Genomic DNA, 22,538 nt, shown 5'->3' with positions numbered 1-22,538 from the left:
AACTTGAAATTGCAACAAAGAATCTTGAGTATGAAGATTGAACTGAAGAAAGCAACTGATGGTATTACTTGTGTTCGATCTCTGGTTGCTGATTATGTCTGATGTCTTTCAGTTTGTTCTTAGGAGTTGATTTTATTATGTCTAGGAAACTTTTTATGAGAATTTATTCTTGTGTTTTAAGAAGGATAACTAGGGTTTGGAATAGCAAATATTGTGATTTTCATCTTGAAATGTTTTAGATTTATTTATTTAAATTCTAAGTTATTTGGAAGATGATTTTGCAGTATTAATCTTTATGGTTTTATATATTGTAAAATTTTTATGGGATATGTGTGTTTACGTCCGTGAACTATGATTATCTCATATATGTCAGAAGTTAAGTCTATTATGTCTTTATGCAAATATTGATAAAAGATAGAATGAACTTTTGAATATTCTGCAGGATTGATCTTTCCATGATCCACTTCTATGTGAAAGTACTGTATGGCTCAGTAAGTTTTCTTATGTTGAGCATTTTCAATTAAATTAATCATTAAGTTTCTCTTGTGGTTAATTTATCTGAGTTTTCTGGATACAAATGGTCTCTTTTGTTGTTCTTTCGGGGATGACATTTTATTTGTGGGGGGTGGGGGGGGGGGGGGGGGTAGAAGTTCTTGATTGAACTTGTGCTTAATTTCCAAATCTTTGTGGGGAGTGCGGTTGTGGAATATTGTAGGAGTTTTCATGTGTCTTCATAAACTCCTTGATAAATACACTAAGTTTCGACTATGTGAAATCATCGAAACCAAGTTGATATGTTCTCTTTTAGTCATGAAGTGTCTCTATGAGAATTTCATTATGATCCCGTTGGTTTTCGTACCTTTGCCAATTTATATTGACAAAAAAGGGGAGAATTATTTTGTAGTTCACGCTACATACATATGGTTTACGAATCATTATGTAAGAGGGAGTGGTTTTCATTGTGAGATGAAGTATTGACTAAGGGGGAGTGATACATATCACCATAATATTATTGTCAAAGTTGTGATGCAATTGAACTTTGATGTTGTGTAATAATACTATGCCACTGTATAACAGTAATTGAGAACATATGTTTTCTTATTGTTATAGCTACGGAGCTTCAACAACAATGAAGCTGAGTTGAACACGTTCAAAATCACTGGAGTACTTGGAGTGACGAAGAATTCAAGGAATTTTGAAGAACCAACGAAACCAAGCATGTTGGATGAGAAGCTACAAAGTTTATTTATTTTGTAATCCATATGTATTGATAGTTTTGTCGCTAAAATTGACAAAGGGGGAGATTGTTAGAGCACTGCTCGATCGAACGCGCAAGCGTTGATATCTCAAGCTTGTTTGTCAAGTTTAGGCGATCAAAACTATAAGTCTTGATTTCTAGTCTACTTATAGCTATGTCTCGGACTAGGATAGAATGTGTAGTTGAGTTTTAGACTTCACGACGTTCATCGATTGAAGACGAAGATCTACTGAGGAGAGCTTGGAGGAACTTGATCAACAAAAGGTATGTGGAGACTAAAACTTATCTATCACTTAGAAGTCTATTCTATTCTATCTCCTATTGACACTAAGTCGTATATCTATACAGACTTTTCATTATACACATTTGATATTTCGAGCTGAGTTTAACTCGCCTATATCTTTCTCGAAATATGTGTTGGAAGATTTTTGCTTTAGCTACATTCATCATTCTTCTTGACGAGTTTAGATGGAAACAATTTATTTGTTGGAAACTAAATAATGAGTCAAAAGATGATCATGTGAAAATTGCCTTGAAACATCTTACATGATTTGTGTGAGACAATCATTTGATGTAGACTCAGAATGTTTCGTATTGATCATTCGATCACTTGAAAATTACTTAAAAGCTAATAGTTTGTGTGAGACAACTATTGTCATCTTATAAGGATGTTTCAGTGATTGAAATGGGAGTTTAGAACAATTAACCATTATCCGATATAGCACAGTATGCATATTAGTGTGCAAACTGTTGTAGTATGATGCAGGTCCAGAAACCAAGTTTGTATACCAGTGTGCAAACGGTTTTAACTGTTAAAGTCCGGGAACCAAGTATGCATACCAGTATGCGAACGGTTTTACCTGAGTTAGGTACGGGACGACAGTATGCATACGCGTTTGCGAACTGTCGGACAAGACCAAAGTCCGGAACTTAAGTTTGCGTACCCGTTTTCAAACTAAGTTGGTTTATGTTCCAAAATCGGTTAAATATGATTTCATACTCATGAAAAAATACACATATAAATTAAGGAATGCAATCGTTGCAAACCATGGCTTAATGCTCATGAATTGATTCTATTAAATCAATCTGATTTTGTTTCAATTGTGTCTTGTATACTTCTATGAGAATATAAACAATTGAACAACTCTATGAGTAAAACATAATTAGATTCATTTGATTATAATTTGATCTAGAGGTGTTAGATGAATGTGGTTAGTAGAAAAGTGTTTATATGGCTAACTTCGGTTAACTATTGTTGAGCCAACTCAATATACACGTTTAGGTACTGTAACCTATATATAAATGAAGGTATATTTCATTTGTGTGTAACAAGATAAAACCATTTTCTTTGGCTTTAAACAAACTTAGCTTGAATCTTAAATTAGGATTTCATCTTACGGTGAATATTGATTGCTTTGTTTCAAAGCTATCAAACCCTGATTTGAGGACTATATAAGGGAGAACTCTAGCAACTGGGAAACCTAATCTCCACACCTCATGTGTGATACTAGTTGCGGACTAGAGTCGATTCTCCTTTAACCTAGGTTTTTCCTAAAACTATTACAGGTTAATGACTTAAAGACTTCATTGGGATTCTGAAGCCAGATTCAACTATTTTCTCTATAGTTGCGTGTTCTGATCTTACTTGTTTTATCGTATTGAGTACTATATTCTCTAAGATTGGCTCGAGATTAATCTCCGATAGGTAAGATGTAAAAAGTAATCACAAATCTCTTTGTCTCATTCTTTGTGATTCCAAAATAACTTGTTCTACTACCATATAGTTAAGTTACTGTGAAGTGATTGATATTTGTAGACTGTTTTTCCGGAATATAAGACCGGATTATCAGTTGGTTCATGTTCACCTTGATTTATCAATAGAGAGAACAAAAACTTCGTAGGTATTTCTGCGGGAGACAGATTTATCTATCAGAATAGACTTTTCTGTGGGAGACAGATTTGTTTATCAAGTCTTCGACTTTGGGTCGAAGCAACTCTTAGTTGTGGGTGAGATCATCTAAGGGAATCAAGTGTGTAGAGTCTTGCGGGGATTCAGAGGCGTAAGGAACGCGACTGTACCTTAATCGCCGTGAGACTTGGTTAGGGCTCAACTACATTCCAGTTCGAAGTTATCTTATAGTAGGCTAGTGTGTGTAGTGGCTTAATACAGTGTGGTGTTCAAATTTGGACTAGGTCCCGAGGTTTTTCTGCATTTGTGGTTTCCTCGTTAACAAAACTTCTGGTGTCTGTGTTATTTATTTTCCGCATTATATTTGTTTATATTATTGAAATATCACAGGTTGTGCGTAATTCAATCAATTGGTGAATCCGACCTTTGGTTGTTGATTGACACTTGAACATTGGTTTTTGATACCGTTCAAGTTATTTTTCATATCAATCGGGCTCATATATTTCTATCTGTTCGATTGCAGATTGTATTGAGAAATTGAGATATAACACTTGGATGTTTTTCCTTGATTGAGTTTGACTGTCTAGTTGATTCTCTTGGAATTATATTTGAGTTAGTCCATACAGTTAGCCGAACGAAATATTTGGTGTGGTTGTTAGACCCCCGCTTTTTCACAAGGGCTCATTGGATGCAAATGCCGATATATCGGTACTTAATCGCCTCCACATTCAACTGCGTGGTTCAGTATTTCTCAAATGTTTATAATGCTACATTCACCTAAGAAACAAGCGTGTGTATTTACCAACTTCAACATAGAAGAACGGTGATTTCCTTCGTTGGAGGCAACCACTTTATCGGTCTCTGGTTATAACCCAGTTTTCTTATGCTTCTGTTGTGCAAAAAAAATTATGGGAAGGATTTAACCCCGGTCTAATGAGGGGTTGGTGAAATTAGTATAAGCAAAACAGGAATATGTGGAGTGGTTTGATAATATCTGTGGAAATTTTAGTTGCAGGAAATCCTACACTACACCCCTCACAGGATTTCATTAACATTCAACTCATTTTTGGATTAACAATCCTAATTTTATTGATGAATATTTGAACAATCTTACAAGAAAAGATAAAGGAATCAAGAATAACCACTGCTCTAAATTTTCTCTCTCCTATTTACTTGCTTCTCACTCAAAAAAGATCACTCCCTTTCCTTTACAACTGAACGACTATTTATAGAGAATTACATAGTGGATGACAACTAATCTGTCCTTTATTTTCGGATATGACTTGCGACATTATCGAAACTTTATAAATATTAATCTCGCAAAACTTCCTTATTTTCGCAGGACCGTCACACTTTTCTCATGATTTGGTTGATGTCGTTTACTATGTCGTTTCTGAAGTTGTTCTGCGACACTGTCGTGTTGAGGTATTATTGCTACGAGATTCTGATCCTACATCTTTCCTCTTCTCATATATTCTCTGCGAAGTAGAGAACGATGTGAGAAATGCTCGCAGTCATCCATCACTTCATATTCTGCATTTATCACACGTATCCTTTCTCCCATCTGTTTCTTGACACGTCTTCTGTAACCGCTGCTTTTCAACCGCTCACGTATTTTCGCATTAATTGTGTTTATCTTCTCGAAAATATCCTCTATATATACTCTTCTTACTCTCCCTTTTCTTCTTTTTTACTCTCTTTTTCATCTTCTCTGCAACTTCATCCTTTTCTCCGTAAATTCCTCTGCTGTAATTTTTCTTCTATCTTCCTTCTTAAATCTTCGTCCATTCCCATACTCTATATTTATATATGCCTCCAAGTGGTCAAAAACATGAGAAAACCTTAAAGGATGTTCAAAAAGATCTTGCTGAGAAAGGTTTCACACTTTCTACCATTCATGGTGAAAGTGCCAAGTCAATTCTTTCTATCAAACTTTTCTCTGATCAACATTGTGATGATCAATCAATCATAGTTTCACTGGGTCAAATTCTCGCAGGTCTCCTCATTCCTCTTTATGACCCAGATATTCCTATGTTCTATGAGATTCTCGCTCACTCGGTATTTTCGCGAGCTATCTTCCAATTGAGTGGGGATTGCATCCGTCTGATGCTGGAGTTCGCTAACCGTGGTGCTGGTAAAGGATATCTTTATTCCAAAGAACTTAGGGATCCTAAATTCATAGATCTAGAGATAATCGCTGAGAAGTATACAGTAGCGAATTTCTTCGAAAATTATGAATTAATATCCATGAAGAAAGAGAATACTCGCTGGGGTATTCGCTTGAAAAGGAAGGATGTTATTGCTGAAGATAAAATGCTCATGCATGACATTGATTGGCATTCTGTAATAAATAAAACCCCTCTCCAATCCAAAGATGATAAATGGTGCGTCTTCCCCTTGATGCTGAAAGGACCCTATATTGCTGGTTTTAATGTCATTCCTGCGAATCTCACCGCTTATCGACCCTGGGTATTCTCTTGGCCTGATAAAGTGAAAGAGGTATATTTCTTCTAATTTCGCCCACTTTATGTTTCTTTATTTATCTTTACTCTTTTGTTCACTGATTCTTGCGACATTCTACAGATCCAGAAACTGAAAGATAGCTACCGCAGGACTGGTAAATCCAATACCTTGCTAGCTCTTCGCTCATACACAGATGAGGTAAGAAATATTCTTTTACGATTTTAAACAATATATTGTTGCCTCTGCTTCTTATCTTCATTTGTGTGTGAAGGTTATTGCTGAAGTAGAAGAATCCACCAAGGCTGCGACGGATGGTGATAAGGGTAAAGATATTCTTCGCAAAGGAAAATCATCTGCATCCTATTCAAAGAAAAGAAAGAGAGGGAATTCTCCTCCTCCTTCAGATATTCATTTCCCTGATGGTTCTGAAGATGATGAATATAACAAAGATGATGATGACGACTCTGCTGCGAATAAAGATTCTCCACCTGAATCCTCTATGACACAGTTATCTGGTATCTTCTCTGATTCTTGTCAAGGGATGGGAGATAATTGCCTCGCCAGTATATGCAAAGCTCTCGCAACTATTTGGCGATACTCCTTTGTTGGATGGTGATAGTTCTCTTCGTGGAGTCTCCAAATCAGTAACTCTTAGCTTCCTAAATTCCCTCAATAGTTTGGTATACCTTCGTATTTTTACTTCTTCATTATTGTGACTCAAAATTTCTTATTATTTTAATTATTTTTTGTATTTTCTTCGCAGGATGGAAAAGCTTCTTTCGCTGTTGCCTCAGATTTGGAGAGGAGACACGAAATTCTTGAAAAGAAGAATCTTCAATTTCGTACGAAGAATAAAGAACTAAAACTGAATCTAAAGGTCTTTGTGAGAAGAACGAACAATTAGAAGCCGAAGTTAAAGGTCTTCGCGAGAAGAACAAACAACTGGAAACCGACACTTCTTCGCAAAGGAACAAAATTTATACTCTTCAAAAAGCTAATGATCAGCTCTATGGTATGCAATTTTTCTCCTTTCCTTTCATTCATTCATCCTATTGTCTTATCTTATTTGATTAATCTTTTTTGCAGACATTTATGGTCTTTCTGATGAAGCCGTTCTTCTTCGTTCATTTCCCGATGCCCTAGATAATGACACTCTTCTTGAACATCTTAATAAACCTTTGAATAGTTTCTCTAATGATAAAATTTCATCTCTGCCTTTGAATGAACTTAAATCCAAATTTCGCCTCTTAGAGATTGATCATAGATCTAGTTTAGTTTTGGCCAACCAATTTAAACGTTTTTATCTCAATTCTAAAGAGAATATCAATGAATTAAGAACCAAGATTAGCAAACTCATAAATGATAAAGATCGTATCTCTGATCAAGGTGTTAAGGCTTTGGCGAAATTCCAAGAGACTCTTCTTGAGGTTCAACTTGAACGAGATGAAGCCAATTGTCAAAATGCTGTGCTTAGCGAGAGAGAAAACCAAGTTCGTTCTCGTCTTCTCATAAATAGTGATGATGAGTTCGCTTAGGCCGCGATAATCTTGGATAACGCCAGAAAAGATTTAGGTGTAAATGTTAGTCTCCAAGTTGAGCGTACAGCCTTGATTAGAGATATGATTTCTGAGAGACAAGGTCATAAACTGTTTTCCTTTATTAATCTTTGGTTTTTCACGATTTTTTATCAAGTTACTGATTAATTGCTGTATGCTTCGCAGGATCTGAAAGTAGATATCGCCAAAGAGTTGAGGAACTTGAAGATGAAAAAGAGGAACTCGTAAAGAATCTTTCTTCTCGCAACGACAAATATTCTAGATTAAAGAATCAAACCAAGATCACTGTTGCGAACTTTAAGAACGACGCTCTGCATTTTCGCAATCAAACTATTCAAATGGTTTGTGATGACCATAGTATTACTCACTCTGATTATCCTTGTCTCTTGGAGGAGATCCCAAAGAACATTCATAGTCTGACCATCTCTGATAGCGAAGCTGATGATGAAGAATCTAATGGTGATGAAGGTTCTGATGGAGATAAAGGTTCTGATGCAGATGAAGAAGAGAACAAGTCTGATGAAGATGATGAAGGATCAACTAAGAAGTAGTCTTTGTTTCTTTCTTTGATCTTCTGTAATACTTGTACATTTATTCCTTCTTTTTGTATATTTGCGAATTCTTTTGGTTCCCCATATTCCTTAGTATATGAGTTTCTTTCATTTCAACCTGCATTCATTAAAAAAATTCTTCCTTGCAATACGGTTAATCAACATAGTCATTAATTTTTGAATTTTTGCGTAAATCTATCATGTGGAGACAAAATAACATTTTCTAATTTCATTTATTCCCATACTTGCCTCTGTTATTTGTATCCAAATGAGAGATTTTGCAGATTTTTCTTATTTTGTGCCTCAACTTCGCAGTTGGTTATGTATAATTTCGCAATCATATGCGAAGTGAATTTTAATTCTTTTCAAAATCTCCTTCCTGTGTGGTCTTATTTTTCCTTCCTAGTTAAAGGTCTTATTATGCCATCTCTTGTCATTGCGACAAAATCGCAGGACGTCCTTGCACTTTCATGAAAAAACCCATTGATCTTGCCTTAACTTTTTTCTTTGTATTATTGCCTCTCCAGGATAGTTGCGAAAATATGACAGGCCTAAATTTTCTTGCGAAAATAAAGCCCCATGACATTGCCGTCTTGTGACGAAATCGCAGGACGTCTTCGCACTTTCATGTGAAAACCCATTGATCTCGTTTTATCTCTCTCTTTAGTATTATTGCCTCTTCAAGATTGTCGCACAAATATGACAAGCCTTAATACCCTTGTAGGTAAAAAGCCTCATGACATTTGCGTCTTAAGACACTTATCATCTCCCTAATGTAGGGTGCCGCCCTTATCTCCCCCCTGGTTGCCCCTTCAAGGAGGCGTACCTCTACCATACAAGGTTGGCTCCTCCCATCCGGTCTTAACAACAACCAGTTTTTTTCGCAACCTCTTATCCATTTTACCTATAGGGTTTATGGTTACGAGACTGCACCCTAAGTGGGGTTTTCTTCGGGCCGAGTGCAGTATAAGCCAAGACTTGTTAAGAATGGCAAGGTACGCTCCAGACGCCCCTGGCACTCTTGACTCAACCGTGTACCTCTGCGCCTTGGTCAGATTCTGCACTCCTTGGGATAGTCCTTATTACCTTAGTCGCCTAATCTAAGTCATATGCTTAAGCTGAGAATCCAAGGTACCTCTCCCGGATGGGCTTTATTGACCCCAAATCTCCATGACTCAGGTTCCGGGGGAGGTGTATCCTTACCCTGAGCCATGCAACAGGTACCCCCTTATATGACGTACTTTAGGTCTTACATTTGCCTCTTGCTAAATTGTATTCGCGAACTAGGGTGTACGCCATAAAGGTTCTCCCCTTTCTCTTTTGTCATTGTTCTCTGATTGTCTTTTGTAGAATTCATTATCTCTGCGAGATTCTCGCACATCATCACATCGTATTTTCACTTCTCAATCTCTTTTTTATCATTCAGTAAAATGTACTTTTGAGAATTTTATTTGTTGCGAGAGTTTCGCAACAAATCAATCATTCATACACTTCTTATTTTTATTACCTTTGTCATTCTCTGCTTCTTTGTTATTTTCTGCTACTGCTTTCTTGGTAGTGGTATGTTCACCATTTCTTATTCTGAGCTAGCATTAGTTTCACAAAATTTCTTCTTCTTTTCGTTCGATTGCATCCACCATCAATCTCTCACTTCTTTGTGTCTGTTTGATTTTGCGTCGCCAACTTTCCTTCTTGTTTGCTCTTCCTTCACAGGATTCTACCTCAGTTTCGTAACATTTCTTTCCTTCAACCCAATCTCCTTTTATGATTCCTACACCGCTGGGGTGAGGGAATTTGATGCATTGATGGAAAGTTGAAGCTACACCTAGAATCCCATGTATCCAAGGTCAACCAATTAATGCATTGTACGGTGACTCTACGTCAACAACACAGAACAGGATTTCAGAAGATATTCCCTTCAATGGAATTCGCATAGTAACCTCCCCTTTAGGCTTGCTGGCAGTACCATTAAAACCATATATCTTATATGTTGATGGTATAAGATCATCATCTCTCCCTCCCATGGTTTTATAAGTATGATAGAATAAGATGTTCACAGAGCTTCCGGTATCGATTAAAATCCTATTAATTTACCATGAGTCTTCAGCTTCATCATCTTCATCTTCATTCGGTTTTGGATTAATTTCTAATTTTACCACCAATGGATTGTCATGTACTTCTCCACCTTTGGGGACTTCTTCTGCGATAAAAGAAATAGTCTGCTTCTGCCATTCCTTTAGTGGCGAGATTTTCGCAATGTTCATAATTTATCTTCCATTACTGTCTCTTGCGAACACTCTACTCAAAACATTGTCATGAAAATCTTCAATTGTCTTGTATGAATGTACGATAGAGTGACAGAATAGATTCTTTGCTTTTGTACCAACTTCTACGAAGAATGTTTCCTTCTCTTTCACCGTGGTTACTCTGTGATGCTCTGGTGGTGGTGGTAGTAATGGTTGATATTGTGGGTGTCCTACCAGAAAGTGGTTTAGTTTTCCTTGATCTATCATTCTCAGAATAATTCTCTTTATATTTCTGCAATCATTTGTAGTATGTCCGTGAAAATGATGATAAGAACAGAACTCATGACTTCTGCGGCTTTGAGGTGGTTCCGTTCCATGTTCCATGGTGTTGGTATATTCTCCATCAAAATTATAGCTTCCCATATTTTCTCCACACTTGCATTCAGAGGTGGCATCTTGATTTCTTCCCATACTACCTTGTGACTTCCTTGTCCTCTATTATAATTTTGTCTTTGACCTCCATAAGTTTCTTGCGGCTGATCAAGTCTTTGAATCTTATTATTTCCACCACGATTATAGAAATTTCTTTCTCTTTCATACTCCTCTTGATCTCGGCTTCCCATAGCCACCAGTTTCTGTTGATTGTTGTTGCCCGTAACCTTTTCTTGTTGTACTTGCGAAGTGCTCGCCACTGTGTTTATTAGTTTAGGTAATAAGCTTGCATTCGCTGCTTGTGAATTGGTGTTCGCAACTGGGTATGATTCCATTTCATTTTGCCTTTCCTCTAGAGCAATATACTCTTCCTGAAGTTCTCGCAGTTCAATCATTGTGATTGTATTCTTGACTATAAAAATTTGGATATACAATAGATTGGTTGCGAACATAGCATTGATAAATAATAAGATAATATATCTCTCATGCACACGGCCAGCCATTTCACTACACATAGTTCTCCACCTTTTAGTTAGGTGCTTCAAACTTTCGCCAATCCTTTGTTTTAATCCAAACACATCTTCAATACCAGGTCGCGAAGAATTGTTACTTATATATGCCCCCAAGAATGTGGTATGCAAGTGATTGAAAGATGTTATTGTATTTTTTGGTAGACCTTCAAACCATTTTAACGCCTCTCATGTTAGACTGGATGCAAAATACTTGCACAATACGACATCATGATTTTCCCACTGCAACATGCACCTCATGTAGGCTTTAATGTGTTGAATTGCACAAGTTGTTCCATCAAAAATGTTGGTTAATGCGGGCAAATTGCATTTCGGAGGTATTCCTCCTAGTTGTACTTCTCTTGTAAATGGAGTTTTCGTAGCTTCTTCTATAGCTTCATCTAAATGTCTTCTGCCTACTTCTCCTCTATTATTTAGCATTCCTCTCATTTCTTCCAATTCTTTTAAGATTTGTTCATTTACCCTGAATTTTGATCCATTGGTCTTTTTAATTTCGCCTCCCTTCTTCTGCGTTCATGTCTTTCTTCTCTCGCGAAATTTTACATTTCTTCTTCTTCTTCATCATCCTCATCTCGTCTTCTCCTGTGGTTCTCTTCCTCATCTATATCTTGAATTCGTATATGATGACGTCTCTCATTTTCCCCTCCATGATTTTGTTCATTTCTTATCAATTCCAATCGTTGTCTTTCATCCCTCCTCTGTACTCTATCATACTCTTCATTGAGATTACCATTATTCCGGTTTTGTGTACGCCTTCTTTCTCGATTGTCATGATTGTTCTGGAGAATTGTCTCCTGAAGCTCTTGTTCTTCCATTTCCGCTCTCAATTTTTGACGTTCGCAAGTTAAACGTGCTTGTTCAGCATAGTGTCTTTCAATTTTTTCTTCAATCGTTTGTTGATTTCTTTGAGTTTCTCTGTCATGTAAAATTCTTCTTCCTTCTTCTCGATTCCCTTCGCCATCTTGATTATTTCTTCCCTGACGTTGTCCATTCTCCTGATTTCTATCATTTTGCCTATCATCAAAAGTTTCATTTTGTGGAACGTAACGATCATCAGTCCTTTCTCTACCTTCGCGATGTTCTTCATCCGGATTTCGTATTTCTTCTCGAATATTATTTCCAACATTAACTGTGGATGAGTTTCGCCTCATCTCTCTTCTAGTCGGTCTTGAATTCGATCTCGTAGTACTTCTTGATCTTCTACTCTGTAGTCTCATATTTTCCATCCTCAATTCGTGATTTTTCCTTGTTAGATTTGCACGCTCTTCTGTCTCAACTCTTTTTCTTCATGCATTCTTCGTCTCAACATCTCCACTGCTCCAATTTCCTCATCTTCACGAATTATTCCTTCAACTATTTCTTGTCCTCCCTCTGTTTGTCTATTATTTCTCGTTTGTCGTTCTTCTTCTTCATCTGCTGAATTTGATCGCCAAGTATGTATGCTCACTCTATCATAATCCACATTTCTATTTTGTACCGGTGTTTGTTGAATTGGTTGTTGAGTTTGATTTTCTCCATCATTTCTTATTCTAGTAGATTCTCCTGTTTCACTTCTCTCCCTTCCAGCAAGTCTTTTACTTCTTCTTCTAGCGGTTGTTGGTTGTTCGGATATATTTCTCCTTCTAGCCATTTCTTCAATACTAATGAATTGTAAGAGATTCCGTAAAATTCTTCACCAGTTATTCTAATTTCCCACAAATCAGAATATTAATCTTCAACTTTTTTTAGGGTGATCTTCAATCTTCGTTCCCTGTTTCTAGCGCCATTATGTAGTTGCAGGAAATCCTACACTACACCCCTCACAAGATTTCATTATCATTCAACTCATTTTTGGATTAACAATCCTAATTTTATTGATGAATCTTTGAACAATCTTACAAGAAAAGATAAAGGAATCAAGAATAACCACTGCTCTAAATTTTTTCTCTCCTATTTACTTGCTTCTCACTCAAAAAAGATCTCTCCCTTTCCTTTACAACTGAACGGCTATTTATAGAAAATTACATAGTGGATGACAGCTAATCTGTCCTTTATTTTCGGATATGACTTGCAACATTATCGCAACTTTATAAATATTAATCTCGCAAAACTTCCTTATTTTCGCAGGACCGTCACACTTTTCTCATGATTTGGTTGATGTCGTTTACTATGTCGTTTCTGAAGTTGTTCTGTGACACTGTCGTGTTGTGTTGTTAATAATTTCGCTGAGGCATTATTGCTGCAAGATTCTAATCCTACAGAAATAACATATCTCGTACCAATTTTTATTGAGTAAATGACGAATGTAATGAAACCAAAAATGTTTTGAAGAACATTATGAAATAACGAATATTTTTTGAAAATTGTGTTTATTTTTTGTAAAAGAGTGTAAATATTTGTCTAAGTTCGGCTAGGAGAAACAATTATGTAGCTTACCGAACTACAAGTTTTGCTGGTAAGTCTGTTTTCGATCTTGTTGGACTTGTAATGATAATTTTTTTTTTAAGTTACAAAGTAATATTCCACTAGGAGAACAAACCTAGCAGGTTTCCGAAATTGACCAACATTTATCGGGTTTATGTCGTCGGAGGTTCGTCTAGGAGATGTAATTTCCCAGATAGACGAACCTACAAATGCTTTCCCGACTGAATATTGTCAGAGGTTCGGCTCAGAGCATAATTTATTAGGTTGCCGAACTTGACCAAATTTTACCAGGATTTATGTTATCATAGGTTCGTCAAGATGAATTAAATTCGTGGGTAGCCGAATCCGACACACATTTTTCAGCCTTTGGGTTATGTTAGTTTCAACTAGATCGCAATTGTCTAGTCCGTGCCGAACGACCTAAAATAATAAAACCCAAAAAATATTGATTGACAATGATTTAAAATAACACACCAAGTTCAGTATGGTACTAATACTAAATTATAAAGCTAGAAACCAATGACCAATATTGCTACTAAGACTCAATCAGAAAGATAGAAATAAAACACATATTTTTTTTATTACCACTCGGTTACTAATTTATCTGAAATGGGTTAAGAAAAACACCTCAAGGATGTGGAAATAATCTTCGTATTTTCAAATCTTTCTTTTCCAACTTCAGCGGCATTTTCACTCCTCAGTCAATATTGATTGACAATTTGAAACAACGTTTATTATCTTTCTAAATCAACAAAACTACGTTTACGACCACGACTATGGGGGTTACTGGTGTCAGTGCAGAAGCTTTCATGAATTTTTCCCAAATAACTCTAACTGAATAAACTATTTTTTCGTCATTCTTCATCACTTTTTAGATTGTAGAATACATAGTTTGTGAAAAGAGATATATCTTCATCTAGAGTAAATTTAGGATCACTAGCTTGTTTTTCAGCTTCCTCGCCACTTTGGGTCTCATCTCTGGTTGGTTCGATAGCAGTAGTAGCAGCAGCTCCACTTGAACCTTCGCATAATTGTCAACTCCTTTTGACCGCCTTATGCCGTCTCGGATCCACAACGTTGTGTGATAGTACTTTATACCATTGGTTGTAAATGTCAGTTTGTTCTTTTGTCGACATCGACTCTCCATTTGCGAATTCTAGTCAACATTTTATTTTAGAGTTTCTTACCCGCCTTAACCTATTTTCAATTAAACTTAAAAGTAAGTTGTTTTGTTTCATACTTTGTAACAACTTGAAAAGCATAAATGGAAGAGACTTTTTTACCACATTATAAAATAACTTCATAGCGCCTTGGTCATAAGAATGCATATCTTCTGTTCCACTCTCTTATTCTTAGCCACATTCTCCTTCGCGTTCGCAGCACGAGATTGACTTTATTTATATATTACAAGAGAATGATTAATACCTTAATAGTTAATAAGATATCTTTCTGTATTGTTCCAGTGATCCATTGCCGAAGTTGTGTAATGCTTGGGATTGAAAAAGAATTCGGTGTTCTTTGCTCCCGTTTCCACCAACTAAAGATGTCATTCTCCACGGTTGGTATATTCTGTACGCAACAAATTTATCGTAATATTCTTCGAGGATCGTAGATTGAGTAACCGCAAGGATACCACAATGGATCATAGTAACCCGAAACCTGCGAGAACTCTTGTATCTCTTCTTCATATAACTCAAAAGAGTACGGGTGAAAATGGACATTTTTAACACTCATATTATAAAAGTTCTCCCTCAACGTTGTGAACTGATTCTCTTTCGAGTTATTTTACGTGTTTTTGAATAAATATATTCCTGTCATCGACTGCCCATAAACCTTACCTTTCTTTTATAAAGCCAACTTCAATTTAGGGAAGTGGTCTTAGACCCATACCTATGAAAAGTTATTCAGAAAAAAAAAGACCTCGAGATTAAAAAATGTTCGTCTATCAGAAAAAATATATAATTCTCTGCCTAACACATTACTTTGGGTTTCAGAATTTGTTCATGAACTACAAAGTTTGGCTACCTAAAATATTCTTGGCTAAAAAAAAGAAAATGGTCGGCTAGAATTTTTTTACATTTTTTTTCCTCAACCGAACATTACTCTATTAACTAGGGCTTGTTAAAGTTGAAAGGTTCGGATAGGAAACACTAAAGTTCGGTTAGAACACATGTACATAGATTTTTTTTGTTACTCAAACCTTATAAAAGATTGATGGTTAATGTTGAAAGTTACTTGAAAGAGAGTGTAGTATTAATCCTTGAAACTTTCCTAAGTTGGTCTCGAACAAATGCAAGAATCATAATGCCCCGAGAGTAGTTATTGAGCGCATAGAAGTCGTCCAAAAGATGGAGATAATTAGTGTCTACCTTATTTCCAGAAGTGTCGGGAAAGATAAGGTTGCCTAGATGATACAACAAATAAGCGGTCATACAGTGTTAATCTTATCCTCGACGTCTATCACTAACTCAACTATCTTTCTTGTCTCTTCAAAACTGTTAGAGCACTGCTCGGTCGAACTCGCAAGCGTTCCTATCTCAAGCTTGTTTGTCAATGTTAGTGATCAAAACTATAATTCTTGATTTCTAGTCTACTTATAGTGATGTCTCGGACTAGGATAGATTGTGTAGTTGAGCACTAGACTTCACAACGTTCATCAATTGAAGACGAAGAATTACTAAGGAGAGATTGTGGAACTTCATCAACAAAAGGTATGTGGAGACTAAAACTCATCTATCACTTGAAAAGTCTATTTCTACTCTATCTCCTATATTGGGACAAAAGTTGTATTATTATATAGTTGTCGATTATACACATTTGAGATTTCAGGTTGAGTTTAACTCGCTTACATATTTTTCGGAATATTTGTTGGTAAGCTTTCGCTTCAACCAAGTTTATCTTATATTCTTGACGAAAGTCAAAATATGATCATGTAAAAATCGCCGAGTAACATCTTACATGGTTTGTGTGATACAATCATTTGGTGTAGACTTGGAATGTTTTGTTATGATTATTTCAATAACTTGAAAATTTCTTTGATGCTAATAGTGTGTGAAAACGGCTATTCTCATCCTCTAAGAAAGTTTCAATGATTGAAATAGAGTTTAGAATACTTAACCATCATTGGATTATAAACATAGTGTGCATTCTTGTATGTATGTGATCCATGACCAGAACTAAAGTATGCATACCCGCTGCGTACTTGTAGTTGTGAAATTTCGTGTACCAAGTACACATACCGGTACGCATACTTGCGTAAGGTATAGGTCCGGGGAATTTCTTCTGGGTTTTGGAAGTGTACTAAGTATGCGTACCCGTTTGCATACTGGCGAACCCAAATTCAGACCGGCTACTTAAGTATGCGTACCCGTTTGCATACTTGAGTGGTTAAAGTTATAAAATCAGTTGGCTCATGAACTAATACATTTATATATTAAGGAATGCATTCTTTGAAAATCGTGGCTATAATGTTCACTAATAGATTCGAGTGAATCAAACTGATTTTGCTTCAATTGTGTTCTTGTATACTTCTACGAGAATATAACAATTGAACAACTCTTTAACTAGTTTCATTTGAGTCATTTGAACTAGTTATGGTTAAGACGAATAAGTTTGATATGAGAGTGTTCATATAACTAACCTCGGTTCACTACGGTTGAGCGAACATGGTGTACATGTTTAGGTACGGTTAGTAAACCTAAATGAGTGTACATTTCATTTGTGTATAACAAGCTAAGTTCGATCTAACGGTTGAAAGATATTAGCTTGAATCTAATCAGGTTTTCATCTAACGGTGAATATTAAATGCTTTGTTACGAAGGTAACATTGATTGCAAACCCTGATTTGAAAACTATATAAAGGAGAACTCTAGCAACTGGGAAACCTTATCCTAACAACTCCTGTGTGATACTAGTTGTATAAGCGTCGATTCTCCTTTAACCTTAGGTTTTTCACGGAACCCTGTAGGTTAACGACTTAAAGACTTCATTGGGATTGTGAAGCCAGACCCAACTATTTTCTCTGTAGTTGCGTGATCTGATCTTGCTGTTTCTATCGTATTTAAGTACTATCTTCACTAAGATTGACTCGAGATTTAATCTACGATAGGCAAGATAAAAAGTAGTCACAAACATCTTCGTCTCATCGTTTGTGATTCCAAAATATCTTGTTTCACTACCATACGACTAAGATTATTGTGAAGGGATTGATATTTCTAGGCTGTTATTCGGGAATATAAGTCCGGTATATCAATTGGTTCCTATTCACATTGATTTATCAAAAGACGGAACAAAACTCGTAGGTATTTCTGTGGGAGACAGATTTATCTATTCCTATAGACTTTTCTATGTGAGACAGATTTGTCTATCAAGTCTTCGACTTTGGGTCGTAGAAACTCTTGGTTGTGGGTGAGATCAGCTAAGGGAATCAAATGCGTAGTATCCTGCTGGGATCAGAGACGTAAGGAGCGCAACTGTACCTTGAATCAGTGTGATATTGATTAGGGTTCAACTACAGTCCAGTCAGAAGTTCATTGGTAGTAGGCTAGTGTCTGTAGCGGCTTAATACAATGTGGTGTTCATATCTGGACTAGGTCCCGGGGTTTTCTGCATTTGCGGTTTTCCTGGTTAACAAAATTAAGGTGTCCGTGTTATTTCTTTTCCGCATTATATTTTGTTATATAATTGAAATATCACAGGTTGTGCGTTGAATCGATTAATTGGGAAATCCAACCTTTGGTTGTTGATTGAAATTGATTGATCCTTGAACATTGGTCTTTGGTACCGTTCAAGTTATTTCTCTTATATTCAATCGGGCTCGCAAATTCCTATTTGTTGATTGCAGATTGAATTGAGAGATAGAGATATAAAAGTCTTTGATATACTTTTCTCTAGATTGAGTCCAACTGTCTAGTTGATTCTCTTGAAAGTATATTGGAGTTTGTCTATTCAGATTGCCAAACAAAATATTGGGTGTGGTTGTTAGACCCACGATTTTTCAAAAACTAGACCCACGATTTTTCAAAAACTACCAACTTCAACTGCCTCAACTTCTTCAATTCCTTTCCTTGTTCGTCATGTGCTCATTCTCTTTAACAGAGTACTAACGTCTAATCATCCAGTACTTCCATATTTTCAAAACTCATCGAGTCTTGATAGCTTTCTTGAAATCATATCCCATCAAATCTTAGGATTGTGGTTCTCAACATATCATCAGGAATGATTGCAATTGCGAAAATGGGAGATGCGTTGTTTTGCATCTTGGGATAATGTCCCTCGGAAAATACGGATGCAGTCATAATTTCATACTTAATATGTACGTAATATATCATAGACCATAACGCAGATGCTTTAACTTTCTCCACCACCTCATCACACTCCTCCATGACATCTCATCCAACATCCTTCTGGTGTCTCAAGATTCGAACCACATTTTCATGATCCTACAAAAGAAACATCAGATCATATATATTAATTCTTATAAAATATAAGTCGGAAAAATATCCATAGAGAAGATTTAGTACCTTTGTCACAGAGATTTTTGCATCAAATGAATGTTTATAGCCAAAAAACACTTTTGCCCCGTCTTTTGGCGTACCATAAGTTGGCTACGTGGAGGAAAACACAAGCTTCGGTGAGGAATGTGTGGATATATAGCACAAAGATTTTTAGGCTTTTTCTTTTCTTTAACAGGAACAACAACAATATTTTTTTGTTATCATTGATTACATCCTTTCCCCCAAGTGTATATTGTGGCGAGGGGTGGGAGTTCTAGAATATGTCGCTATTGTTTCCTTTGATTTTTTGGACTTACCCCTAAGAGAAACTAAGTATATGTCCAAGTTCGGGTAAGAAGATCGAACTTCTGCTATGACAAAAAGTTCGGCTAGCAAAAAATTGAAGTTCAATTAAGAGTGATGTAAATAAAAGACACAGATAGAGAGCTAAAAGGATTTTCTGACTTAGCCGAACTCAATGAATTGTCGATTATAGAGTAATGGTTCGGTTAGGATCAAATAATTACAGATAAATGTTCGTTTAGGAACAAATAGACATTTAACGGTCCTTTTGACCTTCGGGATACCATTTTTTTCACATGATTATTCCCGACAATAAATATATATATACACACCAAATAGGTGCTCAGTAATCAGGATTAGGATCACGCTTACATTTTTGTCTTATTTCTGCATAAGTACCTGAGTTTGGTGAAACTAACTCTCAATGTAACTCTGCGGTTGAAGATATGCAAAACTATCAGTGCTATTAAATTTCAGAAACTTAACTCTTTGTCATTCTTTTGGTCATAAAAAAACGAAACAGGATCTTGTATTAGAATCTCCCCATTTTTTAAATACCGATACGGCTTTATGGTATTTATGGGAAGTAGTGATTAGCTTAGTCCAAGATTCTCTCACTCCACAATATTGCATGACCCATACATCTACCCGATCATTAAACACGCCAGAAATTAAGCAAAGGGAATCTCCCAACACTCTGAGATCACAACATCTACCTTTTGGAAGTAGAAGAATTTCTTCAAGAATAGGCAAATTCATGAACTTCTTACTGTTAATGTCAAAGGCGACTATGTCTCTGATGATTTCGTTGGTAGCACTCTCCAATGAAGAGGACCATTCAGAAGCAAACTTGCTGATTCAAGATACCCATAAGGTATGTCATTGACTCTTCTCCATGTATTCGATTTTAACGTGTATACATAAATTTCATACCCTGCTATACATACCAACTTGTAATCATTAATTTTTCTATAATAACCAAACACGTAGGAAGGCCACAGAAGACTGTCAGTTGGTACTTGGTAGCATAATTTCCTTGTACTCTTTGGTTGATGGGTTCCAAAAAGAATTAGTGCATCACTTCCAGCGGCACCTAAACAAAGTAAGCCATCTCAAGATCCAAAAATCCGAATGAAACGACTTTCTTCATCTCCATACTTTCTTTTCAATCTTGGATTATCCATTAGAACAACTTCATCACACTCGCATGTTAACAAAGGTAATGATGTTGACGCTGGTAGTATCAAAGCGTAATCAACAAAATAAAATGTATCAGTACAATTATCACCCATGAATGCAACATCTTCGATCATGGTTTTTCTTGGAAAGATTATTGACAATTCAGGACTAGTAATATTTGTATACCAGGTCTTGCATACATATTTGAAACACAAGATGGATTTCACTGGTAGCCTTAAAAAATCTCTTCTTGGATCTCTTCTGGAAAGCTTGAGCTTAACGTTATCGCTTCTTCTATGCTCGTAGCTTCGTAGAGATTTCAAAGATATGAATGTACTTTCCTTTTGCCCTGTTGGTAACATAGGATGGGCTTTTATAGGTGGAATTTTTAGGAATCCTGGTAATATTACTAATTTTAGGGCGGCGTGGTCCGTTGGGGCAGGCTAGAGCCAGATTGCACTGCCAATCCAACCCACTGAACACTCCGTAATAGCCACTTCTTACGCCTCTTCATATTTCCGATGAGGGGTAGAAGATCGACCTTCCACTGATATTGCGTATAGTTTTCTGTATATATGACAAATTCTTTGACACACGAATTCCAGTTGCTAACAAACATATATTGGAAAGAACTGCACGAAAGCTTGTTAGGATAATATCTGTGACGTGATGCTCAAGTTATTATTTTGTGAATGTTCCAGAATATGTTATACATAGAATGTCTTGTATTTTATGAAATCTTAAGTTAAGCAATACTTGTGTTGCAAGTCTTAAATTGTTTTAAGGTTCTAGGTTAAGAGTCTGTACAAATATATGTCCTTATTGTATGAACGAAATACACATTGGAAATCAATAGAACACTACTTTTCTAAACTCTACTTATCTCTTCTCTATACCTAACTTATACCTAAACTCGACTTGGTATCATCCTTGTTTGATTCTGCATGACTTCCGCATCTTCTACAGTGTTTCAACACTTTCAACTGTTCTCAATTCTTCACAATCTATGTTGGCCTCACCTGTTTTCTATCAACCTCATCACATTATCACTATCAAGCTTGATGAAACAAATTATTCTCTTTGGCGTGCTCAATTTTTATCCTATCTTCAAGGTCATGAACTTGATGGCTTTGTTAATAATGAAAAACCCTATCCTCTTGTTACTCTTGAAAACACATCAACTCCGAATCCTGAATATGCTCCTTGGAAGAACAAGACAAAATTCTTCTTGGTTGGATTTTTTTTCTCTAACTCTATTCTGAGGCATGTTCATCGCCTCACCACCTCACAGGAAGTTTGGTCTTCCCTCGAATCTTTATTTGCTTCTAAGTCTGATGCTCATATTCATAATTTACAATGTTAACTTCGTGCCTTGAAGAAAGGATCATTGTCTATGAGAGCTTATATAGATTGTGCTCGTGATATTTTTGACAGACTTGATGCTTCTCATACTACTGTCACCAATAATGAATTACGTCATTGTATTCTAGCTGGGTTGGATTCATCTTACGACTCCATAGTTACGTCTCTTACTACCTCCATGGGGACTATAAAGCTTGAAGACTTCATTAACCATCTTCTTACCTTTGAGTTGCGTATGGAATAATAAAACAGGTCTTTGAACTCTCAACATGTAGCTAATATTTCCTCCTCTACAAGATCAACGGTGTCAAACTCTGGTCCTCCATAAAGGAATGTCACTGGATATCAAACTGGTGGTACCCGTCAGTTAACACCTTGTCAACTATGTGATAAAACTGGACATCCTGCTCATCTCTGCTGGAAACGTTTTGATCGTAGTTTTCGTCCACAACCCCCTCGTCATCCACCATCTTCACCTTCTCAGTCTTTTTCTGCTCCTTGTGCCTACATTTCTCAATCACCAAGATCAACTTATACTGCTCCTTGGGTCCCTGATAGTGGAGAAATTGATCATATCACTAATGATCATTCTTGGATACATCTTGTCCTGATCAAGTCAGATTGGGTAATGGTGCTTTCATTCAATTTCTCATGTTGGTTCTTCTATTGTAGGAACTCCTGATCGTAAGTTACATCTTCACAACACAACTTATACTCCTCAAACTTCTCACAATTTGTTATATGTATCTCGAGTGCCAACTGATAACAATATGTTATTTGAATTTCATCCTGATTTTTGTTTTGTGAAGGATCGATGTACGAAGAAGGTTCTTCTACGCGACCGTAGGGAA

The 22,538-nt window shown here is 36.4% G+C and overlaps 1 protein-coding gene across 1 annotated transcript in view; it reads left to right on the top strand.

Moving 5' to 3' along the window:
- Positions 1 to 21,931, top strand: part of LOC113332095 (zinc finger BED domain-containing protein RICESLEEPER 1-like) — a 37,377-nt gene extending 15,446 nt beyond the window's left edge. Inside the window, exons 7-8 of the mRNA XM_026578767.1 lie at positions 19,931 to 20,020; positions 21,704 to 21,931. Coding sequence (XP_026434552.1) covers positions 19,931 to 20,020; positions 21,704 to 21,931 — 318 coding nt within the window. The remainder of the gene's footprint in view (positions 1 to 19,930; positions 20,021 to 21,703) is intronic.
- Positions 21,932 to 22,538: the final 607 nt, after the last annotated feature.

Source organism: Papaver somniferum, unplaced genomic scaffold (genome assembly GCF_003573695.1).
Source record: "Papaver somniferum cultivar HN1 unplaced genomic scaffold, ASM357369v1 unplaced-scaffold_128, whole genome shotgun sequence".
NCBI classification, from domain to species: domain Eukaryota; kingdom Viridiplantae; phylum Streptophyta; class Magnoliopsida; order Ranunculales; family Papaveraceae; genus Papaver; species Papaver somniferum.
This window is presented reverse-complemented; position numbering and strand designations above follow the sequence as displayed.